Below are 11059 nucleotides of genomic sequence, written 5' to 3'. Positions count from 1 at the left end.
CAGTATCAGTTGGGCTCTGATTATAACTAGAGATAATTTACTTTGTGGTCTTTTCTTGCTTTGTTTTGTCAGCTACATTCTCCACACCTCTCCTATTGTTTCACGTGCATCAATAACCACTCACTGTTGTCTATTGTTTCGAGTAATCCATTGAAACTGGTATAGTCCAGTAATGAATCACCCATCAATGTGCTGCAGTTTTCACTACCCAATGCTCATCTGGCGGTGACAGTAGTTTCCAAGCACATAAGATAAACCAATAAGAAAAAAATGAACTCTGTTGATCCCTGATTGGAAAGAAAAACTCACTGGGATCAAAACCTTTTTTTGTAAGAATGGTCTGGCTTGTTAATGTATAATTGATTACTATAGGTAAATACAAACAAAACTAAACCTTATGCAATCACTGATGTTATCAAATACCCTGGAAAGAACTAAACACACAGCCAGGATACCGTTGTGCAATATTTATAGAAGCATGCATCTAGAGTAGTTTATACTGCTGAGAAGTATTTGGCAATATTCAGTGGCATTTTAGTATTTCTTCATAACAGTTGTAAAAGACAACACGCAATCATATTCTTGACTTTCCATTTATTTATTTGTTTGTTTGTTTGTTGATGGATGACTTAATATTCATAGCTCTTATATTCACAGCTTTTATAAACCATGTTTCATAATAATTTAAATTAAAAATGCTTTGACATAATCTGTGAAATCAGATATTATTCCAGCAGTTATTTAGCAGTTATAATTTCATCAGAATAATAGCTAATAATGTAAATTTCCCATCATTTGTCATCATGATGTTCATCATCATTATATTTTTATTGTGTATTCCTACTCTTGACCACAGATAATTATGTATTTTCCCACTGACACACTCAAACTCGAAAAGGAATTTAGTGGAATCAACTCATCTTTTTTGTCATTAACCTAACCTAAATAGTCAAGTTTTATTTATTCAAGTAAATTAAACTTGAAACTAATTTTATTTGTTTTCTCAAGTACAACTGAATTATTATCAAGTTTATTTGACCAGGAAAGTTTATATGTTTTGAATCGTAACAAAATTATCTCAACTTGTCTTTTCAAATTCAGTCAACTTAAAAGTTTAAGGCTGCCTTGACACTTTTTTTAAACTTAAAACAAATAATTTATTTCTTACAGTCGAGCAAAGATCCACTCAAAAGGTTGAAGCAGAGATGGTGACTCTCACAAGTCATTGCAAAAGACTGCTGACTTGTTTTTTCACTTAGTAATGAGTAAAGATGACAGATGAGTAAGATTTACTTATGGATGAAAAGAAACATATAAAACTCTAAACAGTATGGTCAAGTATTATCTTTAATCAGTTGATATAGTGGTAAAACGTGTTCTCTCTAGTATCCAGTGACCCAAGTTGGTCAAGCATCATAAGACTGGAGATTTTCCATTTTGTCGCCCCGTGTGCGCCTGTGCTTTACTGCAGCTGCCAGTTGTGACTGTTGCAAAGAGTGTTCTAGTGTCTGTGTGCGTTCTCTTCCTGGCATGTGTCCCATTTACCTCGGCACACTGCTTGGAATCATGTGGTGAACATTGTGTGAAATCCTCCCGTGCATGGGGCCTTTGTGGAGTCCTGGCATTCATGTGCAGATAGGATAGGCAACCCGCAGGATCCTGTGTCCCTGGCCGCATGTTCAGGGACAAATGATAAAACATAAACAACACTGTAACAGATTGCTGTAATTTTCACAGGATTATTGCTCTAAAATGAAGAAATGTATTTATTATTACTGTAAATCTCAATACAGTAATTTTTAGAGGGATTTGTTCTCCAGCAGTCACATAATAATCTGCATTTGCTGTTAGCGCATTTTGCAATATTTAAAACACAAACTGTCTCTAATCTTGTTATCAAGAAGGCTGAAGAGGACCTGACTTTCCACCAGTCCAGGTAAGTGTCACAACTGATGGGAATATACAGTTTTGTGTTGTTGGCCACCTGCTTTTCTCTGTGTAATTTTATTGCAAGAGTGACTAAATTCCTCACTTCCTTGAGCCTTTGATGATGACTAAGTGCTGACGCGGGTCAGGTCACCACAGACCCTCAAAAAGGTAAAACAATACAGGGACCCAGGTGACCCCTCGTGCAGCTGCTGCTGACCTGGGTGGGGGCTACCAATGTAGGTGAGGCTGGTTTGTTTTTTGTAAGTGGCTAAACATGTTGACCCCGTCCACAGCACTTCATCGCTGTGAGTCACAGAGGTACCAGCCAGAGAGATAATTTAATGGACCTAATGGCACTCGACTTGTGTCGCTCAAAGCACCAAAAAAGAACATTTGAAATATTGTTCATAAATAATGAGTACACAAACAGAAATTAAAATCCACTTTAATTAGTCAAGCAAAAACAGTTTGGGGTCAAAAACTAAAGTAGGTTTGAAGTGCTACTCGGTTCAGTCTTCAGAGTTGACAGGCCAAGATGAGAGATTAAGGAGGAACGGTTGATCCTTCTCAGTCGGTGAACTGAGCCAAATAGTATTTGCAGTCATGTTCCAGTTTGTTTGTGGGGCTTCCTACATGCCAGATGGGTGGAATTCAGCGAGTTTAAAGTTTAAAAACACAACTTTGTAGTTTCTGATTGGTCCGATTGGCTTCACTCCATCCATCTAGTGTTTCAAGTTTAGTGAGCAGACTCTTCAAATTATTTCTTGAATGTAAAGAGCACTCTGGAAAATATTCTCCTGATAGTTTCGTTATTCCATTTTCACTTCGTGGTTGATCTCCGGTCCATCTGATCAGAGATGTCAGATTTCAGGATTGTTACCGTGCAGCTTTATAATGCAGAGTTCAGTCACGGGCTGCTGGAAGGAAACATGTCCCATCAGTGTTGTTTCCACGTGTGGTTCAGTCTGATGAGCCGACTGTGCTGCTGTGAGTTTCACAGTCATCCTGTTCTGATCAGCAGAGGGAGAGAATAAATATAAAACAGCTCCAGGTTGTTCCATGAGGTTTTAGAGATTCAATAAAAACATATTATCAGCTTTCCGTGTCCACTAATCGCAATAAGTTAGAGAAGTTATTTGTCTTATAATATATTGCAGAATATGTTGTAAGTGACTGGTAGTGTGATTTGCATAAAGGAAAATCATTTTTATTCTCATTTTGCAAAACACACAGAATGCAGTTTGCATAATTTCAAAGACAAATGAATCATAACTTTAAGGGTGACCTAAGACCGACTGTATGTGAAAGTAAGCTGCATTTTCCAACAGTATCTGTGTTTACAAAATCTGTGTTTAACCTCAGATGTCAGATTTGTGTATTTTCAAACATAATTTCAGACAAAATTACATTTTTGGAAAAAACAGATCAAATAAAAATTTGGAGGTTCCCTGCAGTAACTGAAGATGCAGAAGCCACAGACCCCCTGTTGAAGACCACTGCCTTAAATGATGCGCATCAGTGGCTACGTATACATGCACACTAGTTTTCCACTAAAATTCAGAATATGGCAATATTCTCAATTTTATAAAATTCATGTAAACAGCTGGTTGGATATATGAAATTGGGACTTGTTCTGAATGGAGCATATTCTGATTAAGATATGTAGGATATGATGGTATTATTCTGGTTTTAGGAGCAATTTTTGGACAAGTAAACAGCAAATCCAGAATATGTGCTTCAGTTTGGGATTTTACAGCAGTTTGTGACACACAACCTCTTCTGCTCTGTGCTGTCAACAAACCAAATAGCCGACAGTTTGCAGGACCGTGGCAGAACACATAAGAATATGTCATATTTGTGATCGAAGGGAGAAACAGACCTAAACATTTGATATTAACATGTTTCTGACTATGCACAAATATCGCAATGCTTTTCAAGAAGGTGATTAAATGAATGAAGGAGGGAGGCATGCTCAAACATCTCTACTTGAAACTTTGAAAACTTTGAAAAAAAATTACTATTTTGACAGAAAAAAAGTGTCCATAATCAGAGTACAAACAGCTGTATGACTCATAAACAGACATTCAGCATTAATTTGAACTTAATGTGAAACAGCCAAACTATGTTTTTTAAAATATATTATTATAATATATTTAAGTATTTAAAAGTTCAATGAATTGATGAAAAAAATTACATTTTTGTGATTAAAAGTGTCTTCATTTTACATTGTAATTGTCCCACAGATATTAATTTATAGTATTAAAATTAACACAGGAATGCCTTTTACCATAATAACAAGTAAAGTACTGTGAAATGTAACTTAGCAGCTAATTGCTGCCAGTAAGTAACTGAAAATTTTACAGCATCCTTGTTACAGCGAAGCATATGTACAAAAACAAGTCTTTTTTTTACCTTGTGGTGAAACCAAAAGTTAAGTCAGCACTTCAGTTCACAGGACACAGTGTGTGATAGGAGTGAGAGTGTTAAAGCACACTGACATGTGAGGTCAAAGGTTAGGGGTTGGATGGTCACATTACATCATCTCACTTTGAAAAACATACTCAACATATACTAAACCGTCTGCATGACCTGGACAGATGTCTAGAGACGAGACACTTTATTTGCACCAGAATCTCTTACAGTGTGTAGTTCTTCCAGTCATTACAAAATACAAAAAGTGAAATCACACCATGTAAATCCTGCTTATTGTAATAATTTAAGTGTAAATTCACCCCAGAATCAGAAATCCACATTTTTCCGCTTACTTGTAGTACTATGTATCCATCTAGTTTCTTTTGGTGTGAGCTGCAGAGTTTTGGAGATATTAGCTGTGAAGAGAAAGATTGTTGATTATCTGAAGTAACTGAGCATGATTTATGGAAAGAGACATTGCTGTTGAGTTTTTTAAGCGCTTTGAGCAGCACAAACTGAGTGCCATTTAGTTCAATTATATTTGAGAGAAGGAAGACATCTCCAAAACTCTGCAACTCACACCAAAACAATCTAAATGGATAAAGAGAACTACGAGCAGGGGCAAAAACATTTATTTGTGATTTTGAGATGAACTCCTTTAAAAGTAATGTATAATAGTGATAAAATATTTGTCAAAAGTAATTTTACATGTCTTTTCAGTGTATCTTGTAGCTGCAAGTGAAACACAAACATAGCAAATTTATCTGTCATTTTAGTTATGCTATTATGTTTACTACAACAGACTATACCACAGTAGCCTCTATCAATAAGGCAAGGTAAAATTATTTGCCAGCATTTATAGTCTGATGACAATGAATCCTGTTCATACAGTAGGTATTTCAGATATGGCTCTTAATCTACAGTGCAGTTCTCAGTATGTCTGTTTTACATCTCATATACGCTGCCATAAACACAAACGCTTCTCTATCTTTACATCTACTCCGTAATTTCCCATGTTGTGCTGCTGATTGTTCACCATTTCTGAGATCGAGTTCAGTCGGGTGTTTCTGGGCCTGGGCCTCTCGTCCTCAGAGACGGCAGTGAAGTTGTTGTCTTCTGTGGAGGGTATACCTGAGGTCATGTCCTCTGAGGATTTTTTACACCTCCCAATCACACTTAGCCTGTGCAGCAGCTGCAGCAGAGCGACTCTGAGCTCTCGACAGCGCAGTGCATACAGCAGTGGGTTGACTGCAGAGTTGACCAGGCAGAGGGTGCTGCAGAAGGCGAAGGCCCTCTGTTGGGTGTGGGTCAGGAGCGCAGAGACATCAGCTAACATGAAGGAGAGCGCAGGAAGCCAGCAGCCCACCAGTATGAGAAGGATCAGGCCAAAGGTGCGTGCTAGCCGGATATCTATCCTCATGCGGGCCTGGCCTGTCCCCGCTGCTCCCTGGATGTTGGTCATGGACAACTCATGGCGGTGGGCCTTCCACAGGATGAGAGCGTAAGCCCCCAGAATGAGAGCCAGAATCACCAGGATGAAGCTGGTCCAGCAGGCCAGATATGCCCGGTTGATGTAAGGGAAGAGATGTGAGCAGGGTGCAGTCAGCCCTGCTGGACACCTCCAACCCATCAGAGGCAGAAAGGAGATGAAGATGGTGGCACTCCAGAGGATCAGCAGGCTCAGCAGGGCTCGTCGGCGGGTCAACAGCACCTTATAGCTGGAGGCCTGGTAGATGCAGAGGTAGCGATCCAGAGCGGTCAGCAGTAAACTCCCCACTGAGCTGCTGAAGGCCATGGTAACTCCACCTAATTTAAAGAGGTAGGCGGTGGGGCCGTCACTGCGGCGAAAGAGGTGGAAGTCCAGGAAGCTGGTGGTGAAGAAACAGCTGGCAAAGACATCAGCCAGAGCGATGCTGCCAATGAACAGATATGACGGCCGTTGCCGCAGGGTGGCTGTGGCAGCGATCACTCCCAGCACGAGAGTGTTTTCCAGCAATGTGAAGGGACCTGCCAGGAAACAGATGGAGCCGATGGCTGTCTTCTCCGCCTTCGTGAGGACCATGTAGCAGTCCAGATTCTCACAGGACCTGTTAACTGTGACAAAAACACAGGTATCAGGACATATGTGAGTGAGCAGGTGTACTGAAACAAGTACTGAATTTGCTGAAAACCCACTATCTTGACCCATTTCAGATTCTAAAGAAGCAAGATAATGCATTTATTTTAAGCTGCATACTGTACCTATTGGTGATGAGGAGTTCTCTTTAGCTTCTGTGGGTCCTAAAGAAGTGGTAACCTCCCATTCCTCCATTTCACCTGTTACTATGTGAGCCAGAGATAGAGTGTGATAAAGAAATACATATACATATTGATTATATAACTAATGAATGTATCTATGGGAAAAGAACAGCAAAATTTTAAAGGGACAGTTCACCCAAAATGAAATGTGCATATTTTCCCTCTGGCCTGTCGTGCTATTTATCCATATAGATTTTTGGTGTGAGTTGTTGTTGTTGTGAGTTTTCTATCGCAGAAACAAAGTACTTCTTATGTGAACTTGCTCACAACAAAGTCTGTGGATTGTCTTGAGGAACCAGATGATGATTTCTGAAAAGCGACATTGCATTTGAGTCATTCTAAATTTCACAATTTACACAAATATGTATAAATTGTGAACGAACCTCACCTAACTGCTGCTGTCACTCATTTAGTTAAACTCGCTCCACTTTAAAGAGGAATGTAGAACATGGTATATACATCTACACAGTGAGACTCCATAGTATTAATGTGAAATGAAAATAAGAAATAAAAAAATGTTTTTGAGATATATTAAGAAATTAAGTAGGAACAGCAGCCAACAGCAAAACTAGATCTAGATGGCCAGGGGAAATATATGTATTTTAAGGTAAAGTGTCCTGTTTTGAATTTCTACAAAGACTTACTATGAGGAAAGAATTGTAAATTAAAGTATTCTGTATCCTTCACTTATTTCAGGATTACTTTTACATCTAATCACATATTTGTCTGAGACTATTTTTCTGTAACAGACTGATGTTCAAATTCTCTCAAAACAAACAAAAAATGTTAAAGAAAATAAGAAATATTTAATGTAATTAAATGCAATAAGTGAACTAACATTACTCTGGTAGATACAGTAAGAGCCAAACACCTACGGGAAAAATAATATGAGTCACATGGTTATTATATAATTATTTGATTGAAGACAAACCTTCACCTTGAGATTTTTCTTTTTTTTACATTAAGTGGATGAGACAGGCACCTTCCTGTGGAGAAAGATATAAAGTAGAAGGTGTTATGACTTCTCTCCTTGTCAATATTGAACTTAGAGCTTAAAAGGAACATTAACATTTGTGAGTCATGACAGAAAGTCATTTAGAGGTCAGGGCAAACAGACAATGATCATTACAGCATCTGCTGATGCTGATATTAAAGAGATTGTGGTTTAAAGCAAGCCATAAACCACTGCTTAGTCCAGGTACAGTGACTGAATTTTGTGTAAAAATCTATATCTGTCCTTAGAAAACCTAATACAGCCAGTTTGAGTGTTCAGTGTGATTATTAAAAAAAAATCTTATCACTTTCAGCTGCATGTAAAAAAAAAACAGCTAGGCACTTTCCTGACTTTTGAATGCACAAATCTCATGAATGTTTAAGCATCTATTCTCGACCGATAGGCTGCAGTCCACGGTATGATGCTGTAATCTTTGTACCATCTGCATCAAAAGCATCTTATGAACAATTAAAAAACATTTCAACATCCCTCTGAACCACTTGAGACGATTTAAGTGATTTGAACTGAGGTATAGACGGTTGTTATGCGCTGTTTCAAAGAATAAATATTTAATTCACATTTCCACATTTACTTTGGCAGGGATTTTACTGTAAATGCCATCATTCACCTGCAGAGATAAACAGCCGAGCAGACTCATGTTGTCATATTTAACAGGATGAAGACTGCCCCCTTTTGGAACTAGAGGGGATAGTATTTTGATGAAACAGTAAATCAGTGGGTGAAGGTCACCACAGACATGATCAATCCCCTGTAGAGTGCATCACCTGTATGCAATCAATAGATTAAAGTAAGTGTGGGAAGCTGATGAGAGAGGATTTGATTGAAGTAAATAATGCAGTGATGAACAGGAGTGGTCATCTGTAATTGCTCGCACAGAGAGTAATTTTACAGACAACAAAATGACACAAACATAAAATAAATCATGGTAATCTCAAGGGAAATGTTTTCCGAGGCAGCTGGGAATATACTACATTTTTTAAAAAACATTAAAATGTATGACGGAAAGTAGTAAGCCTATATGATGCAGTGTGAGTGATTACTATTCCCAGGAGTAGACTTAGGGGAACATTTTCACCCAGTCAGGTCACTATGCCCTTCATTCATTTTCTTCCCTTTATTCTGTTCCCAGTGACCAATAGTTCTGTTTTTTCTTCACACATATGACACCGCCTTATGAAAGCATAGAAAATGTGTTTGGGCAAAACTAAATTACTTTCCAGAAAGCCTCTTATTGACCCGAGAGACAATATTTCTCAATTTGACTACGGGCCATATGGGTGCATGCACGGATATTACACAACCTCAGGCTTTCGCTTTCTTCCCTTCTAGTGAAATATCTTGACTGACAGATTGATATGCTTCTTAAGAAAAAGTCAATCTTTTAAGAATGATTGCCTCTTCCAGAAAGCAGCAGCAGCGCATACGTGACAAAAAGCATACATCCATCTTAGTCATGTTATTGGCAATATTCACACTGAAATATGATGTGCTAATAACCCCTTGAGTCACTGTTGCACCCTGGCACACTGTTGCAAAATTTCAAAAGCTTTTTGCCACATCTAGAAAAAACTGAACTTGAAATCTGTTGTTTTCTGTAGTAGCAGCAGAAAATAGAAGTATTACAGAACAGGTTAAAAGTAGCATACATCCTGCACAAATACAATAAGAGAAAGACAGAGTATTCAACTTTAAAACTTCTATTTAAAAAAAATATGAGCATCACATTTTCAAAGCCTATCACCACAATTTGGTTTAAATCCAAATTACTTCTGCATCCACTGTATTTAAACCTGTAATGAAATAATCTTTTAAGAGCTTACCTTGTGTTCTCTCCTGTGAGTGTGTTTTTGTGTATTAATGGATCTGAATGATATTGTCTCTCAGCCGCAGAACAACCACAGCATGACCGGCCAGACCTGCAGACCAGACTGGTGGCAAAGTGCGCGAGTGTGAGAGGAGAAGATAAGACGGTGGGTGGCTGTGATGACATGAGTGAGAGGGGGAGGGAGAGGGGGATGGAGACACACAGAAACAGAAACAAGTCCACATGATGTTCTTTTAAAGTGTTACAATCACAATTGGAGTCCCTGATGCAACTGAGACCAAGCAGAAAAGTTCAATTCTATATGTTTAATTATATATAATAGAGGTGAAAGATGAAACATTTCCATAGATGCACATGGTAAGTGAGATCACACACTTCTGGGTGTCCATGTCCTTCCTCAGTGATGCTTTTCTAGCAGACAGGGTCAGGATGGACTCATGGGAGGAGAGCACTTAAGCATGGTGATAGGGTGTTAGGTGCTAGTTGTTGAAAACACATCGATAGTAAAGGATGAAAACAACCTGTGCATCATTCATTTTAAAAATATGAATAAAGTGACCTTCCGTGGATAAATTGTGCTTACTCCAACTCTGGGGGCATGTTTCTGACCCTTTAATGAATACTAAATGGACCCTGAGTTACTATTATCAAGATGAACTTTCATGCTCAAATCAATAACTTTATTTGACATGTTTTACCAAGTCGAGGTGGGAAAACGTCAGTGTGGACGTTCCAATAAACTGCACTTAGGAGAGTCACAGTGTGGCGTGTTTTTATTGGTACCCAGTCGAGGTACTTGAAGACACTGTGCCATCGAATTATCCCGAGTCGTGCAGCAACAGTGTTTCCTTCCACCTCTTTTGCTAATTACTTTCCACTCATCTTCATTTTACAGACAGAGATCTATCATCACACATGCACTCGCTAACCTCTTCCTTGTAGGATCACATGGTTCATGCTTGCTTTTTTTTTAAAATATATATAAAATATTGCTTGTAGGATTACAAGAATAGCTTAATTGCTTTCTTTCTGTGGATTGGAAGAACAGGCAAGATGATAAAAAGGGGCATTTTAATTATGTCTGCTTTGTTAATTCAAAGACTATTAGTGTGCACATTAGAAAAGACAATGGAATAATGTTGTTTTGTTCTTAGTGATAATGAAGAGTTCCTTTGCAAAAATTTGTCTACGTCTGATGTTTGATTCTTCCCCTTAAGGCAATTTCTGTGTTTATTCTATCTCTGTTTTACCAGTACTCATTCAAAGATTGAAAGGCTTTATTGTCATATGCAGAAATAACCTTGTGCAGTCAGTGCTATAAACTTAAAGGCAAAAAAAAAAAGAAAAAGAAAAAAAAAATAGATACATATGACTTACTAGAAGTGTGTGGTGGTGTTTGTATCTGCTGAGATCTTATCCTCTACATGTATTTCCTTATAACCTAAAATGACGGTATTTGATGTCCTTTCTGGTGCATTCATGGACAAGTTCTACTGATCCTACCTTTAAGTTAAATAAATAAGAAAGAAAAAAGAAAAGAGAAAAAAGAATAGTCTGTGCAATGTAAAACAGTAAGTGCA

At 38.1% G+C, this 11059-nt stretch overlaps 1 protein-coding gene across 3 annotated transcripts; it reads right to left on the bottom strand.

Annotated features, from left to right (window-relative positions):
• Positions 1 to 4968: 4968 nt before the first annotated feature.
• Positions 4969 to 9594, bottom strand: cnr2 (cannabinoid receptor 2). Of its 3 annotated transcripts, none has more exons than XM_084727052.1 (4): positions 9475 to 9594; positions 7571 to 7625; positions 6583 to 6663; positions 4969 to 6435 (listed from the first exon to the last, which is right to left on the bottom strand). In XM_084727052.1, exons 3-4 carry the CDS (start codon positions 6650 to 6652, stop codon positions 5294 to 5296), a joined length of 1212 nt encoding a protein of 403 aa, XP_084583178.1. In that variant the 5' UTR covers positions 6653 to 6663; positions 7571 to 7625; positions 9475 to 9594; the 3' UTR covers positions 4969 to 5293. The 3 variants fall into 3 exon arrangements, with proteins under 3 accessions (XP_084583178.1, XP_084583177.1, XP_084583179.1); XM_084727051.1 differs by having other exon boundaries at positions 7577 to 7625; XM_084727053.1 differs by lacking the exon at positions 7571 to 7625 and having other exon boundaries at positions 9475 to 9585.
• Positions 9595 to 11059: the final 1465 nt, after the last annotated feature.

Source organism: Lutjanus erythropterus, chromosome 9, assembly GCF_056507025.1.
Source record: "Lutjanus erythropterus isolate fLutEry1 chromosome 9, fLutEry1.hap2, whole genome shotgun sequence".
Taxonomy (NCBI): domain Eukaryota; kingdom Metazoa; phylum Chordata; class Actinopteri; order Lutjaniformes; family Lutjanidae; genus Lutjanus; species Lutjanus erythropterus.
This window is presented reverse-complemented; position numbering and strand designations above follow the sequence as displayed.